The sequence below is a fragment of the Lissotriton helveticus genome, chromosome 12 (assembly GCF_964261635.1).
Source record: "Lissotriton helveticus chromosome 12, aLisHel1.1, whole genome shotgun sequence".
NCBI lineage: Eukaryota > Metazoa > Chordata > Amphibia > Caudata > Salamandridae > Lissotriton > Lissotriton helveticus.
The window spans coordinates 789,016,118-789,037,967 of NC_136073.1; the positions used below are offsets into that span (position 1 = coordinate 789,016,118).

The 21,850-nt window shown below is 45.4% G+C and overlaps 1 protein-coding gene across 1 annotated transcript in view; it reads right to left on the reverse strand.

Annotated features, from left to right (window-relative positions):
• Positions 1-21,850, reverse strand: part of NUP210L (nucleoporin 210 like) — a 444,253-nt gene that overhangs the window by 148,368 nt on the left and 274,035 nt on the right. The window contains exon 26 of the mRNA XM_078668895.1: positions 5,505-5,636. Coding sequence (XP_078525021.1) covers positions 5,505-5,636 — 132 coding nt within the window. The remainder of the gene's footprint in view (positions 1-5,504; positions 5,637-21,850) is intronic.

Below are 21,850 nucleotides of genomic sequence, written 5' to 3' on the forward strand. Positions count from 1 at the left end.
GAAGGTGACTGCAAGTGGCACCCCGGTGCTCACTGTGCATAGGCCGGCTTGAACCAGTTCCAGGGGCACACCAGCCCCTGAGCTGGGGAAAGCCCGGCACGGGAGAGGGGTGTAACCACCCCCCTTCCTAGTCCCACCCATAGGGCAGGACTTAGTCGCGTGCCAGCCCCCTTTTGCAGGATAAAGGTAGGAGCAGGCCCCCTTCCAAATTAGATCATCTTTGAATCCTGAAACTACTTTCCACGAAAGGAACTCAAGACTTCTTCCTAAGATTTCTCCCTTGTGACTAAGGAGTAGTCACCCTGCAGCAGCAGGCACCAACCAAGCATCGCGGTCTGCTGTAAGTCTCCTCACCGGATCAAGACTGCCCAGCTCAACGAGAACCGGCTTCCCTGGCACCTCTGACCTCTACCTGCATCATCAGCCCAGCTGTGATTCGTGGGTGTGACGAGACCTCGAGGGACCGGCCATCTTCCAAGACTGCACGACGCTTGACCAGCACGACTCCCGAGTGACCCTCGACCGAGTGCTTTGGGGTAAGAGAAGCCCCAACCCTGAGCAGCTCCAGCACCGAAGTTCAGCTCCCCTGCATCCACGAGATCTGCGTGGGGCCCTTCTGCTCTTTGCTGCTCACCGCGTTGTCCAGGTCGCTTGCCCGTTGGCTAGTGACCCCCTGGCGACGAATTTCGACGACAAACACCGCTGGTCTGGTTGCTCCAGACTGGCCCTTGCTCCCCTCCAACAGAGGAGCACCCTGGACCCTCCTGGTCCACTCCAGACGCCATTTTAAGTCCACCGCGTGGGCTTGCATTTGCCAAGACTTGTTGCCCCAATCCTGGGTCCAGTGACGTCGACAGCAGATATCTTCGTGGGACAGCTCGCACCTCCATCCTGGTCGCCGACAACGCCTCCTGGTCCGAGAGACTGCACAGCCCAGCAGCGCCCACTCACCTGGTTGAGGTGACTTCGCCCGGTGCCACTCTGGTGCCCACCTAAGTCACTGGCTAGTGATTCAGAACTTGGTCCCCTCTGCTTACAGGTCTCCTCTTCCCGATCCAGGCTTGGATCCCCAAGAACTTCTTCACTGGTCGCCTGCCAGCAACTTCTTTCTTCAGGCTCCTGGTTCATCAACAAAGAAACCCGACGACATTTGAACCCTATGCAGCCGCAGCCCCTGGGCTAGGTAAACCGAGTACTCCGGTGCTCCAGCGTAGACCAACTCTCTAAGTGTCTAGATCCACTTTCGTTTTTGACCTACCTAGTCGGGTTCGCCCGAAAACACTAACTTTGCTTTTACTAGCCTCCATAGACTTTTTCCCGCCTTACGCGTGAGAGTTCCCACTCTGCACACGACGTCCCTAGGCCTCCTGCTTGAAATCTAAAGGTTCAGTAGTCCAGTCCTAGCGATTCTAAAGCCTATGAGAATAGTTACTTACCTGCTAGTATTTCGCATTCCACTTGTATAGTATATGGTTTTTCGTGCCCCTCGGGCATTTGTGTAAATTGTGCGACTTTAAGTATTTCTTTAAGAGTTTTGTTGTGTGCTTAGCTCCCTTTCTCATAAAGAGCCAGGGTAGTCTTGTTATAAATAAATATACTTTATTTTTCATAACAACTTGTGTGGTGTCCTTTCACTTGGTGTTCAAGGGGTATATGTGATGGTAAAACAGCTGGCTTAACACGCCCTCTAGAGTTTAGCCTAAAGACTGCACGTGTCCATGCTACTAGGATAGCTGGTCTATCAGGTTGACTTACAACCAAACATCAATAAGGGTTGTTTGGACTGATACATAGTGTTCACTAGAATAGTGAGCACTGCATATCAGGCCAACTTCTCACAGCCACGATCATTGTCCTACCAAGTTTGGCAACCTGGATAAATGACATAGGATGCGCACTATATAGATATTCCATATTTAGCGAGTAATGTTGAGAGAAACTTGTTCTTGGTCAGGAGGCTGTTGACTCAAGGGGTTTACTGGTGTCCCCATTGTCAAAAGGACTATGCTTTTATTTGATTCCTAGAAATCCTAAAGCTGGAAAGTTTTTTCCAACAGTTCAGCTCTTATGCCAATCGTACCGATTTCGCTGTGGTGGAGAAACACAGCCACGCATCAAATTAAAGTTAAGTAAGTATCTTAACTCAAGCCTTTCAACATTCCTGATCCATTTATTTACAAACTCCTCATGCACAATGATATTTCTGCATCTCAAACTGGTAATGCAGTTTTGCTATTAACAATAATTTCCCTAGCCTTCATTTAGAGCTGAACCGTAAGAAGACCTCTACCAAAAAGTAGTGCATACCACATCCACCCACCTTAGCAGGGGAAGACGGTCCACCCAATAATGGAGACACTGAGCCTGCTGCTATACTTGCAAAAGATCATCTATGTGAGGAGCTCCAGCCATGCCACCATGACAACACGAAACCTGTGTTTGAGGTTTTTTCCCTCAACCAGCTCCCAGAATGCGGGAGCCATTTCAAGGAAAAAATGTCATCATAACAGCAGACAAACCTAGATTTGGCACTACCTCCTCCACAACAATGTGATGTCAGCTGAGATTCCAAATCATAAATGGTACACTAATCATCTAAACTATAGCTGAGGTTTACACCATAAGTTAATGGCAGAGAAAAGACAACAGTCCAATCATTATTAATCCTGATAATCAACTGCCTGGCACTCATTGACCATGCCTCTATATTTCAACTATGAGTTGAATGGAGTCCCTGCACTAGATCAAGGGTCTGTTCCCTTGCTTACCACTGAATCTAGTGGGGGTCTTGCTGTGTTGGTGGAGACTGCCAACTGGAGACATCCACATCCCCAATCCTGTACCTCCTTTAGGAAGTATGAGTGATATCTGGAGTAAACTACTTTTTCACTGGCTTTGCTACCTTGTCTGAGTATACCTTGTTTATAAAAATTCTCGTCTACTAAACTGCAACATGTTCGGCCTTAATAAGATAACGGCTATGTTGCGAGTGACTTCAGGCAATCCTGACATTTTTCATATTCGTGTGCACATTTGTCTTATTCTTCATGCTTGATGATATTGGTGAACACTAACGGTACCTTTGTTTTTGAAAGGAGTTCCAATCTACCAATGACATTGGGTGGTGAGCCAGCCAGGCTAGTATTCCACTCTGGATCGGCAGCAACCCTTAAACCCTCACATGGCAGCCTCCTGCACAAACCAACCCCATAAGTAAAGGGTTTTGCTAAACTAGCCTCATATATGTGCTATGTATCTAAACTATGCAATTTTACTTGACTTCCCATTAAATGCCCTCGCTGAACTATTACGTTCATGTGGTTTTCAAGCACCTTCATATGATGACGACACACAGATTATTGTATCCATCTCTGACAACTTGCCCTCATTAGCTAACAAGTTAAATCTCTGCATGACCACAATTAACATCTGGATAAAAGAAATTGTTCTTAGACTCAACACAGAAAAAAACTGAGGTTCTGGCATTTGGTGCACATGAATCCATCTGGTCCTGCTGTTGGTGGCCTAAGGAATGTGGCCAAAAATCTTGGAGTAATCTTCAACACTTCCCTGAACTTTGACTCACACGTCAATCATATCACGAGTACCTGCTTTCACATAAGCAGTACTCTTAGGAAGGTCTTTTCTTTTATTCCAGTTGAATTGTGTCACTCAGTGGACATAGCTTTAGGCTACTCCAGACTCATTACTGCAATGCACTCTATCTGAATATTAATGCCTCCTCACTTAACAAGCTACAACTGGTGCAAAATGCAACTGCACGCCTTATTCTTATGAGTGTCAGTCAGAGATGGCATTAGAGCTCTGCATTGGCTTCCTGTGAGGAAGCGCATTGTTTTTAAGGCTCTCCGTCTAGTCTTCCTCGCTCTCCATCACAAAGGGTACAAACATCTCTCCTCCCTCTTCAGCTGGTGTACTCCGTCACATCATTCAAATCGTCTTCAGCTAGCAAAGACTCCATGGCCAGGTTCCGGAAAGTCAGATGGCTGCTGCCAAGTTATGGAATTCCCTGCTTGCCCACATCGCTAGAGTTTACTCCTTTGCCTCATTCAAGAAATCGTAAAACACGACTTTTCTCATCATAGGCTCTCTGGATTTTCTGTGCTTAGGAGCTCTGTTTTTTCGGGCATAGCGCTTAGATACCCTCAGGTTTAAAGCTCTTTATAAATTCACTTTTCCTTTCTAGGACAAGGCTCTTGTATTAAATCTTACTGTGGTGTTTGACCAGGACTCTGGAAGCTGTTACACAACTAGGCTGGAACAAACAAAGAGAAAATCCTTCTACCGGGTCCTGCCTCGGAAGAAGAGGAATCTGTACTAGCCATTAGGGGAGGATTTGGATTTTGGCTGGGAGGAAAAGCACAATCCTCCAGGACCGATGCCTGAGTGGGGTTTGCCACAAATAAATTAATCACCTTGGATCCACAAGAGCCTTGCAGCCCAGGTGGCCATAATCTTTTCAAGCCAAAGAGTGATAAAGGGGATCTTTCGATTACATCTTGGCATAGGGTTCCATTGGCTGAGGTGTGTCAATTCATTCCAGAAATAACTGCACCAGCACTCAACTCCTTTTTATTGAAGAGAGAGCACTATTGAAAGGCAAGACTTGCCCTTAACTCAAGTCGCAGCTCCAACGTACTATTGGGAACGGCTGGGTCAAGTGCATTCCCCAAGTTCTACGAATGACTAGTACAAATATTGGCTACTTGCTGTCTTTGATGGACTGCACACCAGAACGCAACATTTTATTTGAAGAATTATGTAGCCACGGTACTCAGAAGGTCTAGGACAAAGAATAATATCTTCTACTCTCCATTGTTCCTGCTGGAATCTGGGTAAAGATCAGTTCGCATTAGGGGGCAAGACATTTGGCATAGGTACTTCTGGAAGCCTCCCAGGTGATTTTGCCCTGGGCCTAATCTAATATAATAGATATCTGGTTATCTCTGGATGTTGGCACGCCTGGCATCCCTGCATAGTAATCGTTTTGCCTCATTTGCTTTACAGGAGCTCACTCTGGATTCCCACTGTCTCTAGTTAAAGGACTACAGAGTATTATCTTCCCTCTTTTGTTGCAGTCAATATATGTAGCGCAGACCGAACAGGGATCCCTTTTGTTGGTCTCTCATGGCGCCGTCATTGGCTGTGTTCATATTTTCATACACCTGACTTTCTCACTGCTGCTTCTTGCCAGGATGGTGATATTTGAACATTTTGTGATTCATTCCATTACTGATTTCACCTTGTTATTGATTCTCCAGGATCTGTTAAGGACTGTCCTTCCATTAACCCTTTCATTCTCCTTTCATCTTGGAATGGGGATGGTGGTCCCCCATCAGCAAACTGAAAACCATCTCCCAATTGGCAGAGTGGGATGCTGACCACTGTTCTATTGATGTAAAAACCACAGATGTAAAAACACAAGCATATAAAATCCCAGATTGGGATATTAGGATGCCACAGTTAAGAAGAAGACTGCTTACCTCTGCATGTCTGGCCTCCAGATCTAGGACATCCCGTTTACTAATAGACCAGTAGAACTTCAGCCGCGGTTTGGAATTGCTGAACGAGAAGGGGGTCAGTCTGCTGGTGAGTCCCATGACATAAACAGGCATCTGGAAGAGTAACATTATCACCATAGGACTTAGGAAAAAGGACTGAAAAGCACTAACGGGTGTATGCAACAGGATATCTTTTTATTGCATAGATACAGGAATTAATGAATATGTACAAAGAGCTATGTAATATTTAGGGTGTACAACCAGAATGCTATGCACGAAATATTGTGAAACAAAAAAGTGTGGACAAAAACCTGAATACAAACTACTACGAAGGTAAGTATATAAATAAATGTATATGTTAACTACAGTAAACTCCAGATATATGAGCTAGACCATAAATATATTCTACAATACATATATCTATACTTATCTATTTATATATTTGTCTTTACAACATTTTGGTTCTCAATATTTAGGCCACAATATTTTTGTATAGCAATATTTGAGTCCTTCATATGCTGACATAAATCCATTTTGTCACGCTGTTATAGAAGCATGTAGTCTTCTGTGATTATGATGGTGCATAATATGGCTTAGCTAGTTCATCTCTCTACATGAAGTCTTCAAAATGCAGATTTCTGTAAGTGCCGACAAGTTTAAAAGTCTTTAATGTTAATCAAAGTAGCTGAAATTGAACCGGTGTGTTGTTATGCCTATTCGTACCCAATTTCAGTTCCAATACCATCAGAACTGGGGTGCAAACCAACTGGCCCTGTTGTGTTTTTAGAAGATATGATAGGTGGTTTGCAGCTGATTCCTGTGGTGGATACATTGTGTTGAGATGTAATGTTGTGATCTAGTGTTATGTGAACAATGAAGTGGAATATTTTATAATTTAGACTAGTTTGGTGTTGCATGGTATCGGATTGCGTGATGTGAAGTTATATTGTTTTAAAAGAAGTGGTGAGGTGCAGTGATCATTTGATTTGTGGTATGTGTATGTTTGGTGTGTCAGTGAGAGTATCTTGTCTCCCTGTCCTTCTATGTGCACTCAAGAACCAAATCAGACAGATGGGACACCTTTCAGGCATGTGGGCCCAAGACGTGGTACGCCCCAACCTTTCTCGGCCCTGGTGCTTTTTGTCACTGTTGTTTCTAGGAAGGGGTAATGTGAGAGAGGGAATGCAGTGATTGGTACAAGTTTACTCTCTGGGCCTAACAAGGCCCAAAAAGATGTTCCCAGGAGCACCCTAAGGGTAGTTGTCATAAATATTGGGCGAAAGACAGAACCTATGGCAACACGCCTTCACAGGAAATGGAAGAGCAGGTGTAGGGCAAGAAGGAAGCATGCAAGGAGACAACACGGATACAGAAAGAAGCTATGTGGAGGGCGAGGAACAATAAAGGGCTGGTAGAGATGGGTAAAGAGGAAAATTAATGGGATTGAAAATGAACAATTGTTACTTACCTGTAAACAGGTGGTTCTCCAGTATTGGTGTCTTTCATAGATTCACATGCTTGAATATTCCCCGTCGTCGAAGTGGGAGTCCCACGGTACATAAAGATAGCAATAATGCTAATATATATATATGTAATAACATAATACATAATAAAATAGAGATAATACACACTGAAAAAACCTCTACAATGGTTCCTACATAGGAATGCATTATAAAGAGAAAAACTCATTTGTAACATATCAGTGTCATTATGTTAGTCCAAACTGCAGCCAATCAGGCTCAAGCACCCTCTAGAACCTTCTCCTCAGAAGCTCCAGTCCTCAGATTTTCGTAGCACCAAAGAGAAGTAGAGTGCATGAGGAGAAGAGAGCCTCTGAGGGGAGGACGGGTGGGTCGCATGTGAATCTATGAAAGACACCAATACTGGAGAACCACCTGTTTACAGTTAAGTAACAATTGTTCTTCTCCAGTATTAGGGGTGTCTTTCATAGATTCACACGCTTGAATAGAATAGATAGCAGTAAACTCCTTAGAACTGGGATTGCTAGACACATTCTCCAAACTTGAAGACAAAAACATACAGCTTAAAAGCATATAGCAATCACAGAAAGAAAAGGAGGAGGGAACAGAGGCTCACCTTATTTAAAAAGATGACGAAGCACTGCTTGCCCCACTGCGGTATCCGCTTCGTTGATGGCCTCCAAACAGTAATTTCTGGTAAAGGTGTGCCGGCTGGACCATGTCGCCGCCCGGCGAATCTGGTGTAGAGGCACCCCAGCAAACAAAGCGGTGGATGACGCCATCGGTCTCATCGAATGTGCCTTCACTGAACATTGTAAAGGCTTGCCAGCTTGCTGGTGACAAAAGGATATGGCTGCTGAGAGCCATCTTGCAACTGTTTGTTTTGTCACTGAGTGTCCCCTCCGCATCCGTCCATATGCTACAAACAGTTGATCGGATTTACGGAAAGGGGTAGTCCTTGAAATGTAAAATTTTAGGCAACGTTTGATGTCTAAAGAATGTAATCGTTGTTCTGCCGGAGATCTTGGATCCGGGAAAAAAGTCTTTAAGAAGACAGGTTCGTTCAAATGGAAATCAGTAGGTACTTTCGGCAAAAAAGAAGAATTGGTACGAAGTGACACTCCATCGGGCTTAAATTGCAAATACGGAGGCTTGATCGTGAAAGCGTGAAGATCACTTACACGACGAGAAGATGTTAAGGCCAAAAGTAATGCAACCTTCCAGGTAAGAAACTTGATGTCTGCTCTGTGAATTGGCTCAAAAGGAGGCTTCATACGCTGTGACAACACCACGTTGAGGTGCCATGCCGGAGGAGGGCGCCTAACAGGAGGAAACTTTCTGAAGAGACCTTTAAAGAACTGTCGGATTATTCTGGATGAACAGAGAGACGTTGAACCATCGTGTCGAAAGCGCGAAATAGCTGCTAGAAAAACTCTCAAGGTGGCATGAGAGAGACCAGACTGAGCGAGGCTCAGAAAGAAAGGCAAAAGCTGCTCCGGAGTGGAATTGATTGGATGGATATCGGATGCAGCGCACCAATGACAAAAACGCTTCCATTTTAGCTTGTACGTTTTGATGGTTGATGGAGCTCTAGCAGACGCTAGAATGTCTCTGCATCCTTGGGGCATATCTAAATTTGCAAATTCGACGTATTCAGGTTCCATGCCCATAATTGAAGCGTGGATGGGTCTGGATGGCAAATTTGACCTCCGTCCATCGTCAGGAGGTCTGGACGTGGATGCAGATGAATGGGTGCGCATTGGGATAACAGAAGCAGTTCTGAGAACCATGCCTGTCTGGGCCAACGAGGGGCGATCAGTATTAAGTGGCAGGGTTGCCTGCGCATCTTCCACAACGTCCTCGGCACCAACGGGATCGGTGGAAATGCATAAGCAAACAGTCCGTTCCAATCCATGAGAAGGGCATTTCCGCTGGACTCTGGGTGGGGATGCCAGCTTGCGAAGGATCGGCACTTCCGATTTACTGGGGTTGCAAAGAGGTCTATCATGGGACGACCCCAACGGCGGAAAACCAGGTCTAGAGTTGGCTGATGTATCTCCCACTCGTGAGTGGATGACGTGGACCTGCTCAAAGAATCCACAAGGATGTTGGATACCCCCGGCAGATGGACCGCCGTTAACGAAATTTGATGACGAAGAGCCCAGTCCCAAATCCTTTGAGCCAGTCGAGACAGTGGCTGAGATCTTGTGCCGCCCTGTTTGTTCATGTAGTGCATGCTGGTGGTGTTGTCTGTCTGAACCAGCACCGACTCCCCCTGCACTACGGGCAAGAATGATCTGAGCGCTAGGAAGATCGCCATCAACTCCAGCCGATTGATATGCCAGGTTCGTTGTGTCGCCGTCCATTTGCCTTTGATGGAAAGGTCCTGAAGATGAGCGCCCCAACCCTCCATGGACGCATCTGTAGTCAACGTCAGATCCGGAGACTGGGCTAGAAACGAAGTTCCTCCGTCCAGATTGGATGGTTGTACCCACCAAAGCAAACTGTTCTTCATGCGAGACGTTACCCTCACCAGGTCGTTGAAAGACCCCGACACCTGGCGCCATTGCAGGTCCAATTCTTCCTGTATAGGACGAGTGCGTAACCTGCAATTTGGGATCAGTCCGATACAGGACGATGCCATCCCCAGAAACGACTTTAACGTCCGCACAGAAACTGACTGCTTTGACCGGATGAGAGAGACCAGACGGACTATCTTTTGATGACGTTCGAGGGAGATGAAGGCTTTTGACAGGTCCGTGTCTAGAATTGCTCCCAGGAAGTTTCTTCTTTGCAGCGGTGCAAAATGTGACTTCTCCATATTGATGGTTAACCCCAGTGACTCGAACGTCTGCTGACATAGACGTGTGTCGTGAGCCAGCTGTATCGGAGATTGGGATTTTAGAAGACAATCGTCCAGATAAGGAAAGATCTGAACTCCCTGAAGACGCAGATGAGCCATGACCGGAGCCAAAACTTTCGTGAAGACCCGAGGTGCTGATCGTAGGCCAAAGGGTAACACCCTGAACTGATAGTGTGTGTGACCCACCTTGAACCTCAAGAACTGACGATGCCGATGGAGTATTGGCACATGAATATAGGCGTCTTGCAGGTCTATTGTTGTTAGAAAATCTCCGCTGGAGAGAAGTCGCAAGACTTCTGATAGCGTCAGCATGCGGAAAGATTGTTGGTTTAAGAACAAATTGAGAGCTCTCAAATCTAGAATGGGCCGCCACTCTCCCGTCTTCTTGAGAATGAGGAAAAACCGTGAGTAGAAACCTTTCCCTCGCTGAGATACAGGAACCACTTCGACTGCACCCTTTTCTACCAGAAGACGAACCTGATGTTGTAGTTCCTCGAGATGGGGAGGTGGCGGGCCTGATGGTGGAGAATTTGGAGGAATCTCTGTGAACTCCAAGGCATGACCCCTGTGTACAATGTCTAATACCCATTGGTCCGATGTTATCATGGACCACTGGGAATAAAACTGCGAGATTCGCCCTCCAACTCTCTGCGGAACTTGAAAGTCATTGACGCTTGATGTTGGAGCCCCTATAGTTAGATTTTCCTCTATAGGGCCTTGACTGCTGCTGACGAGTTGACTGCTGGTTGGAGTAACGCTGGTTTCCTTGATTGTACTGGCGGTACTGGGACTGTCCTCCTCGAAAAGTGCTGGAAGAAGTGCCTCGTCCACGTGCACCACGAAAAGGCTGCTTTTTGAATTGCAAGGATCCAAGCAATTTTGCCGTATCAGTGTCTTTCTTTATCGATTCTAGTGCCTCATCGATGTGAGAGCCGAAGAGAGACTCACCGTCATACGACATGTCGAGTATCTTCGACTGGACCTCCTGCCGAAACGACGTGGATTTTAGTCAACCCTGACGTCGGAGAGCCGCAGCACTGGCAAGGATACGAAAACCAGTACCCGCAACGTCCACAGCACAGTCGATCATCTCTTCTGATGTTGTCCTGCCATCCTGAAGGATCTGGTGCGCTTCCGCTCTGGATGTCTCTGGAATTAACGAGACTAGCGCAGAAATGTCTGACCACATTTGTCGGTCAAAACGACCTAAAATGGCCAATGCATTAGCGGCACGGACTGATGTAGACGCCATGGATGAAAACTTCTTCCCAATCGCATCCAAACGTCGACCCTCCCTATCAGGTGGAGCAGTGATAGGAGTTGCAGGGTTACGTGCTCGCCGTTGCGCTGCTTGGGTCACTACTGAATCCGGCTTAGGATGCGAGAGCAAGCAAGCGGGCGAACCAGTCGGTGCCCTATATTTCTTCTCCGAGGGAGTTGAGCAGGTAAGGAGTTAGGAGCGTGCATGATTTTTACTCCCTCCTTCCACACAAACTCGATAATAGGTATGGTGTGGACCTGTTTATAAGGCTGGTTTTTAAAATCATAGAGAAAGCAGTCTTCCTCTCGCTGTGCTCTTGGTAATTTGAAGCGCTCTGCCGCCTTATCCATCAATATATGGAAGCTAGCGATGTCAACCGGAGGTGAATCACCGGAGTCTCCCGGCTGAGGAGAGGGCGTTTGCATTCGATAGTCATCGAATTCTGCCATATCCGGGTCTTGGTCATCATCCGTATCCGGGGGAACTTCTCCTTCCTCTCTTTCTGGCTCTGTCTCATCCTCCACATCTTGTTGATAATCAGTGGGGATAGGTTGACGGGGCCCTTCTGGAAGAGCCATCTGCTCTGAAGGTTGCCGCTGATGCTGAGTAGGCTCTGTAGTCTCCGATGTAGCATGGCACGGCGTACCCTGAGGTGTCGGAGGAAATCTCCTATTGTAATCGTCCAGCATATGCTGGAGGTTGGAAAACAGAGATACAGGGAATGTTGCCATTGGAACCTGTACATATTGTTCCTGCTGCTGGTCATCGTCCTCCTCCTCGCCATCTTCAGAACTTGTGTCCTGACACTTAATAATCAAGTCCGATGGACTGTGGGCATCACCAAGAACATTGTCGTCCGCAATGGATTCCGTTTCCTGGTCAGTAGCAAACATTGGTGAAGGTGGTTGGAGAGTTGGAGGTGGCAACTGGAGTGCAGAATCCTGGAAACCTCTCATGGAAGGCTCCGTAATGACTGGAGAAATTGAAGAGTCCAAAGGCACTAGGGGCATAGTGGCGAAAGACATTGATCCTGATGTGGATGCTGCGCCTTCCTGCTGCGTTCCAGAATTTAAAGGCAAAACTGCCGTAGACGGAGCCGTCGCCGTCGATGAGTTAGTCGACGTAGATGTTTTGCCTGGAGCAGCCATCGACGATGATGACGTAGACACAGCTGTTGGAAACGGTGATTTTGTAGATGTATTCGTCGACGACGAGTGTTTTGCCACAACCGTCGATGGAGCCTTCGTCGACGGGAACTTCGTAGACGAATCCTTGGGTGTTATCTTCTTCGTCGACGAAGCCTTCGTCGACGGGATACAAGCCGTCGACGAGCTGGTCGACGGAGCTTTCAGTGTCGACGGGACCTTCGTCGTCTTTGAGCTCGTCGATGGGACATTTAGCGTCGACGATGATTTCTTCGTCGACGGAAGCTTCTTCGCCGACGAGATAATAGGGATCGTCGACGAGACTGTGGAGATTGAGGCTCTCGTTGACGTGCAAGCCGTCGACGAGACAATCATCGACGACGACGAAGCAGACGTCGTCGTCACTGAAAACGTCGACGAAGCCACAGCAGCCAATTTCGTAGTTGGAAAGATCGTCGACGGACCGCGCTGACTGAAGTGTAACAACACTTGTAGAGGCTGGAAATGACGCCTGAGAGCCAGGTCTCGTGGGCGTAGACACAGAAGTCACAGTAGTAGTAGGTTTAACTTGGGCTACTGATAAGGCCAGCTTTTTCTTCTTTAGAAAAGGAGAAGGCAACTCCTGAACACTGCCAAGCTTGGAAACAGTAGTTGAAGGACCTGATTCGAAACTCTCTGCATCTGACAAAACTGCGTCTTTGTCCTGAAGGCGCTTCAACCACAGAAGAAGACGACCTTCCCTGTCCCTGAGAGTTTTAGCAGGAAAAGTTCTACAGAACTTGCAGTCAGCCACCTTGTGTTCGGGATATAAACAGTAAATACACTTTTGGTGGGGGTTCTTCTCAAACAAACGCAGTTTCCCACAGGAGGAGCAAGGCCTGAACAAAGACTTCTTACTTGACATCCTGAAAAACTGTAGTAGTAAAGTTGAATGAAGAAAACTGAGCAGAGCTCAGGGAGACTCCCTTCACACGACGTGCGGTAGAAAATCTGAGGACTGGAGCTTCTGAGGAGAAGGTTCTAGAGGGTGCTTGAGCCTGATTGGCTGCAGTTTGGACTAACATAATGACACTGATATGTTACAAATGAGTTTTTCTCTTTATAATGCATTCCTATGTAGGAACCATTGTAGAGGTTTTTTCAGTGTGTATTATCTCTATTTTATTATGTATTATGTTATTACATATATTTATATTAGCATTATTGCTATCTTTATGTACCGTGGGACTCCCACTTCGACGACGGGGAATATTCAAGCATGTGAATCTATGAAAGACACCCCTAATACTGGAGAAAAATGGGATTTTGGATGAGGAGTAGAAGGACGACGACAGTCCAGAAGTGATGAGCAATGAGGACAATGAAGGTGTGTGTGAGAGGCCATGGTTATGGCGTGAAAAAGGAAACACAGTGCTTAAGCTCAGGGACAAAGGAGGAAATGGGGAGTACAGGTAGAAGGCAAGAAGGCACCTGAGGCACTAGGAAGGAGGGGAAATCGAGTGAGGGAGAAGAGCAAAAAAAGGGGTGGAGTGAGAGGAAGCTAGATACAATTTAATGAAAATTATTACAAAAAATAGCCTTATATGAACAGAGTATGAGGGTCTTTGGAATGGTTAACATGTCTTTCCAGCGGTTTCAAATTGTCCTGATGAGTACGGCAAACCAGGAATGAACAGGTAAAGTATAGACAATTGACAGGCATTACTTATATTGCAAAACAAATATGCTGTTACGAATATCTACAGAATTCACCACATCTCAGATCAGAGGACGTAGCAGCCGAGAACACTTTTTTTAGAGTGTAGTAAGTTCAGATGTGTAGATGCTACTCTGGTGAGGAAATATCTTTCCCCTGGGACTCCACCTATGAGATTTCTAGGGGAAACAAGTGGGAAAGGGCACATTGGCTCTTTATTTAAATGTTCACATTTAAAAAACACCTTTCCCTGATCATATCTCACTCTGGGTAAGAGGGAAACCTTTGCATGTTGGAGGGTATGTAATTTCTAATATCCCTCTTAAGCATGGATGTAGAGTCAATGTAGTCCATTTGCTAGCACTTTCATGGATGGTTGGTGAATCTGTATCTTTTGTTGGCTTTATCTGTGTTACAGTAAATAACTTCCAATCTGCACCCTATGATTTCCATAAATGTATGAAAGTCTACATCTAATGACAATACAAGTGCATATAACCATACTGTAACTAGAATCATATGTTATAGTATCAGGGGTGGGGAATTCATATCGCCCGACGCCCGAGACATGTTGATTTCTGTCAGGGGCAAGAAGATTTAATGTCTATTTTGTCCGACGGACAACTAGACATTAAATCAAAGTAAACTGCGATTTCCCTGCTCGGCCCCGCCCCCACAGCTATCCTCTCGGTGAGGTGCCGGTAGTGTTCTGTCAGACGCAGCTTCTCTTCCACTACTGGTTGTAGCTTCTGTACGCACGCATCTCTTGTGTATTAGGAGTGCGCACAAGAACAATGGTCTGCCTATGGCTGCTTCACAAGTCTCTCTCATATGATTTACTAATGTGTGATGGCACGGGATGCCGAATACATAACGTAAAATTGATTTTCCTTGTTGGTAGGATTCTAAAAACACGTTTTTGTGTTTTCCTAGCTGCTAATGTCTGCGTGGCTAGTGCTGAAACGTGGACACTTTTGCTCTGCAAGCTCACGAAGTAGGGGAAAGAGGCGGTAGAAAGAGAATGAAACCAAGCAAGGAGAGGGGACTTTAAGAGCGTGGTGTCTGCATTTTTTTTTTGTTGAGTAATTGCCCAATTATACACGAATGAACTCCATATCAAAGTTATTTTAACTTGTTTTAGGTTAAAATAAGAACGCAATATAAAATGGGCTGAGGCACGGTAAATACTTTCTTCCATCTGTTTGGTTGTCCATTTTCTCTCTTTCCTTTGGTGCAGTTGTCCAAACAAATCGAAAGTGTGGTGAATATTGCTCATGCAGGAGAGTAAGTTTGTATTCAAAATATTTAACTACTGGTGCGCCCTGAAGCAGTCCTGCGTGGGTAGCGCTGGAGAGGCCTATTTCATCTGGCATGCAGGGTCCCGTTTGGCTCAGATTCTCTCCTGTTCTGGCTATGGCGGCACTGCAAGGGTTGGAGCAGTCGGTTGAGGCTGTGCTAAAGAGGGCAGTGGAGTTGGATGGTGCTTTAAGATCCCAGAGACCCTGATTGGCCGCCAGGACGGGATAGACGTTGTCATTTAGGTGCTGAAAGGTGATCTTGTGTTTGGGAGAGACGCTGCCACATTTTCAGTGTGCTTAGGCATTACAATTTCATATTTTCAGGGTATTTAAATTTGACGTTGTGTTATTTTATGTGTGAAATGTAAGAATTATCGTGCCCCGACCCTTAACATGGCAAAGTATTTTTTAAGATTTAAGAGTTATGCTTTTGGCTCTTTTAGCGACACATTTAGCCCAGCATTTTGAAGGCCTTTTATTTGAGGTTGCGCTCTTAGCTGACAATTTTTTATTGCGTATGTGTGACAGTTCCGTGGATTCAGTGTACATTCTACTGTCAAATGTTGGACACCTCGAATGACATTTTATTGTGAGTAAACCGAATAGTGAAGATGTGAAGAAATGCATATCAGAAACTACCCCTTTTGAGCAATGAGAACTGCCTCATAACCCCTGAATTGGACAATCAACATACTTCCGAGTCATGTAGTTTTCCCAACAGTAATACTGTCTCCATTTTTCCCAATGCTCAGTGGACAATAAACCACAAAGCAAGCAGTGAGACCTTTCCCTACAATCCTACCAAATTAGGTGGAATTTTCGTCCTACGTTTACCCTGGACCCAGATTTTGTTTGATCTTTGATATAAATAAATATTTGGCGCCATGTCCATGATGAGAATGGGCTGTGGAAAGAGTTGTGAATACTCCCAAATGCATTATTTCGTGGGTGTGCATAAACTTCCCAGGGCATACCGACCCTGAAATACCCTCCTGAAACACCCTCTTCTCTCACCTCAGAAAATATTTATTCACAATAAAAGGTAAGTGTAAGTGAATCTTTTTACAAGTGCACATTTACACTTTGAGCCTAACAACCTGAAAAGCTGTGCTATTTGCTAACCAAAGTTGAAATAAGCATTGGCAAACTATAATCCTAAACAGCCAGAGACTAGGGGTCTCCAACATGTTCCAAGGAGGGCCAAACCATACTAGATTTTCAGGATTATTACATAAAATAAACATATACCAATTTAATCTCATTGGAACTAATTTGAATAGCCAGTGGTCAGTTTGAAAGTCTGGCCATGGATTCGGACCTGCCCTCGTGGACCTATGCTGGACATCATTGCCACCTAATCCAAAACTTCCTTGGAACCCTTCCCCTTCTGCAATATACATTTGTATTCCTCATACATTTGTAGAATGTCCTTCATTAGAACAGAAAACGAGTGGCTTCTTTCAGCCTTTTCTGGAAATCCATTGATATGTTTGCGGGCAGTATCTCTGCTCCAGTCAGGGCCAAGTTAAGCACGTTTTATGCAAACCTTTCCTGTTAGGCACTGCCTATCAATAGGAAGTGTTTGGGTTTATCTATAAGAGGTGTGCTTATGTCTGCACGGGGGTATGTCTCTAGGGGTGTGGTCCTGCATGGGGTTGTGTGTCTGTCCATTAAGTGATGTATGAGTGTATGCAGCTGCAGTGTAGCTATGTGTCTGTGCAATGGCGTTGTTTGAGTGTGCAGTGGGTGTCTGTCAGTCCCAGGTGTGCGTGTCATTTCAGTTGGGTTGTGTGTATGTGCAGTGAGTATGTCAGTATGGCAAGATGAAAGGGGAAGAACTAATTAGTCTGGAAGGAGGCCAGACGTTTTGTGACAGACAGCACCTCCCCAACTGCACAGCATTTCTCATCCATTTATTTTTTACTGCAACACTGAGGTACTCCACCTTAATTATGAATAAGTATATCGTGCTACCAGAATATTATATAAAAAAAATTTTAGCGTCAAAATTTGGAGAAGGTAATTGGTAAGCAAAGATTTACTATTCCTAACTCCAGACTCTATATTTTGGTTCTCAATATTTTAGCAGCAAGATGTTTCTGCAGTAGATATTTCCACATACAACCAACATGGGTGGATGTGCAAATATGCTGCAGCTTGTGATTTGGACCAGTATATCGAAGCTTCCATACCTGAAGTCAGTTATTCAAGATCCTTCCAAGATAATATGGAGGAAATTTTTCACAACTTCAAAGAATGTCTTGGAGCAGTCACAACTTGGATGGATGCAAATTGTTTAAAACACAATTCTGACAAATCAAAAGTTTGTGTTTTTACCAAAATGGCCCCTGCCACCTTCTATCTGGTGGTGGCCTGCCAACCACCTGTCCTAATCATACCACGTCTGCTAGAAATGTGTGCATCATCTTTGACTCCACCCTCTCTTTTATGTCTAAAATTAAACCTCTTTCGTCTGTCTGCCTTATGAGGATGAAAATTATAAAGAAGTTTCTTGATCTGGTTTCTGAAGAGACAAGGAAAACAGGTAGTTCATTCTTTAATTTTGTTCCATCTGGACTACTTTAACAGTCTCAACCTTGGTCTTCCTGCATATTTGATACACCAACTTCAGCTAATTCAAAATGCAGTGGCACGACTAATCAGGAGAGTGCCGAGGTGCCATAACATCTCTCCATATTTGAGACATCTGCACTGGCTTCCAGTGGTATAGCGTATCAACTTTAAAACTCTTACATTGGCTTCCAGCACTTATCATGGTGAGGCCCCATGTTATCTCCTGAATAGACTAGACTGTCTTTGTATACTCAAAAGAGGGCACTTAGATCCAACAATAGTCAACTCCTGCGGATTCCAAAATTCTCATTGTTGAGGTAACCCCTTTACTGTACGCACTGCAAAATTATTGACATTCTTCCTTTTCAGTTACGGTTAATAGACTGTCAGCCTTTAAAAGGCAACTTGAAACTTGGCTATTTGACTCATTTACATTTTTTATTACTTTGGCCTTCCTTTACTGTCTGCTAGATTGCTGGGACACTACCTTCATACCAGCTGTGGGCTTTAACAAGTGTCATTTGATTGGTTTATTGAAAATCATTTATTGTTTTGTTTCAGTACTTAAGGAGAATATCGCTTTTCTCAGCAATAAAGTCAAGTTTTCCTTCAACATTTTTGCAAATCATTGATATCACTGGTCAGTTTTATTAAAACAAAAATCCATTAATGGCTCTTTGTCATCCCACATTATTGATTTGGGAACAGATGGGACAAGTAGATTGTCTTACAGGACATGTAGATATAAGTTGCATTTTGTTCCATGGACAAGTAGATTATTACAAAATTTCCACACCCCTGAGTATACTTGTGTATCATCAATAATAGCCTGAACTTCATAGTAGTGTTTTGTAAGTATACCTCCCCTAGTGAATAAGAAAACTGTTCTTTAAATGCCGTAGATGAGTCATGGGGCATCCTGATATTTCCCCCTCCGTTATGTTTACAGACTTTGGAAAGGCACTTCAGCTATCATCCTTTTCTGTACCACAATTTCTCAAATAATTCCTGATTAACTCTCACTCGTGATTGACACATTCTAGCGGGGTTTGTGCCTTTAAGTAAGGTAATAATATGGATATAGTAGACATCATATAAAAATGGTTGTGGTTGAACTTCACTCAGTAGCTTCTTCTCTAACCATGCCCTCACCAGTTTTCAGTTTTTAAAAGGGAAAGTCTTCAGTGTGGGTGGGGATTCAAATGTGACGACGGTTTGCATTCATTCACAGGACCAACATTACTGCACATATTTGTCCTATCTTAGTCTTTAAATCTTTTGAGCATGTAACCATAATTTATGAATAATAATTCGGATTACCATTATTTTGATTTTCAACACTCAAAAGTTGAGAAATAATTTGAATAAGTCTTTTTGGAATCTTTCACATATGACCCTCTTTATAATTATTATAGCGCTGATTGACTCTAGTTTTTGGTTTAATGGCAAGGCAGATGAATTTATAAATAGCCCTTGGCCTGCATTTGCAGAGCCTGACTTTTATTCGGGTATCGGTAATATCAACCAATGCGCAATGCATATCTTAGATAAGGTGTTTAGTCATTATGTGCCTCTTCAATACCTTGGCACTCGATTGTCCACCGCCCCATTAACTTTGAACTGGTCACAACTTTACTGTCACCACCAAGACATTCAGAGAGGAGGAATTATCACCATTTCCCCACAGCCCATCTGAGTTAGTGGAACACTTTTGTCTCATGATTATGAACATCAGTAATCAGGCTGCTCCAATTACTTTGCATAGATTGAGGACCAATAATATCAAAATGGTTGTTTACAAGGCATTGAGAATATAGACGGTAGATCGCAGGAAATGGTTTCATTACCGTAAAAAAGCTTTGAGGGGACGACAAAATTTAAATTTTAAGGCGGCAAAATGTCATAATAAGCGTTCCTCCATGATTAAAATTATTTCTATAATCTGAGCGCAAAAGCATTTAAAAACTCAACTAAATTAATTTTTTTTTTTTCAAAACTGTATTTATTAGAAGTTCAAGCAAATCAAGTGCACAGCTCTCCAAGAGCAGGAGAGCACGTCAATATGCAAATTACAGCAGAATATACGTATGGCTCAAACCTATGACTAACCCCTACCCGCCCCATTATCCCCCCCATAACTGCAACAGTCCCAACTACCCACCCCTTATCCCACCCCAACCCGATGCACGTGATCACAATCAGCTGCAGTATACAAGAGGAAACACACTAAGTGTCTTGGAACTTTCCAGGCCCCGAGGTCTCAATCATCGGACAGATCACCATCCGTTTCAGCGGGAGGATCCAATGTCAGGTCTCTGTAGTCCGCCCACCGCTTCCAGATCTTGTAATGCTTCCGAGGGCAGCCCCTGGCTTCAAACACTGGCTTTTCCAGCCCCATGAGGAAGTCTAAGCCCGCCTTCCAAGCGTTAAGCGGGGGGGCGCGGTCACTCTTCCAGGCCCTCGCCAGATCCCTCTTGGCCACAACAAGGCCTAACAGAAGGAGATGGCGCTTATAGATGTTACCACCCACTTGATCCAGGATATGAAGAAGACCCAACCTAGGTGTACGAGGTAGCTCCCATCCCAGCACCTCCGACAGGCAGTCCCACACTCCACCCCAGAACCGGACCAGGCCCACACACGACCACACAGTGTGCACCAATGTGCCTCTCTCAGCCCCACAGCGCAAGCAATCAGGGGAAGCAATCAGGCCCGCCCTCCACAGTCTCTCTCTAGTGTAATAGGCCCGATGTAAATATTTATATTGTATGAATCGCAGCCGCACTGCTATAGCTGTGCCCCGGGGGGATTCCAACGCCTCTCTCCAGTCATCCTCATCCAGCGGACCAACATCCACCTCCCAAGAGGCCTTCAGCGACACCAGGGAAGAGGAGCAGTGAGTGACCAGTGTTTGGTAGATTTTCGAGACTTTTTTATCCCCTAGGTCTCCCATGAAAAGCTTAGCCTCCACGGGGCTAAAGTCTGGAAGCTGGTCCAGCTCCACCAGACTCGGCGCCAGAGCATGACGAAGCTGTAGGTACTTAAAAAACTGGGTCTTAGGCATCGCAAATTCGGCGCTGAGCGCTTCAAAGGATTTAAGGGTAGTCCCGGTAAGTATATTACCAAGTGACGAGATCCCTATGGAATCCCAGCCACCAAACCCCTGCAGGGAAGCCAGTGCAGGGAGCTGCCCGTTGTTCCACAGCGGAGTTTCGGCCGTCAGCCGTCCCCACCAGCCCATTCGACGCAGTGCCTGCCTCCATATCAGGAAGACCACTTGAGTCGCATGCGGCAGCGACTTCCGCCGCCTGGCCGAATACAAGAGGGTATGGAGCGTGGCATCCCCCATCAGAAAACGTTCTAGGGCATACGCCGGATCATCACGGCCACCGTACCACCACTCATTTAAGACCAGCAAATGAGAGGCTTGATAGTAGGACAATATGTCTGACGTCGCGAGACCTCCACAGTATGTGGACAAAAAGCAGGTCCGCAGTGCCACCCTAGAAGCACCCCCAGCCCATAGAAACTGGCCCAATAAGGAGTTTACACGCCGGAACCACTGCGGGTCCACTCTGTACGGATGGTTTTGTAGCTGGTATAGCAGTCTAGGGAGGGCCACCATCTTAAAAATAGCAGATCTGCCATAGATATTCAGAGGCATGCGCGACCACGTTTTGACGTCGGATTGAACCCTGTCCCACACCGGTTGTATATTACGCTCCCACGCAATATCAGCAGACTCCGACAGGAAGACTCCGAGATATTTCAGGCCACCGATCGCCACCTGTAGATCCATTGCCCAAGGAGACACGTCGCGCCGGCCCCCTAGTATCCAGAGAGTCGATTTACGCGGGTTAAGGTAGAGTCCCGAGACGTCCCCGAAAATGCGCATTATCTCCAAAATACGCGGGCCTGAACGATCAAGGTCTGTCAAAAAGAAAAGAACATCATCCGCATACAGTGCGATTCTGTCCGTGAGGCTCGCACTCCATACAAAGCCACGAAGC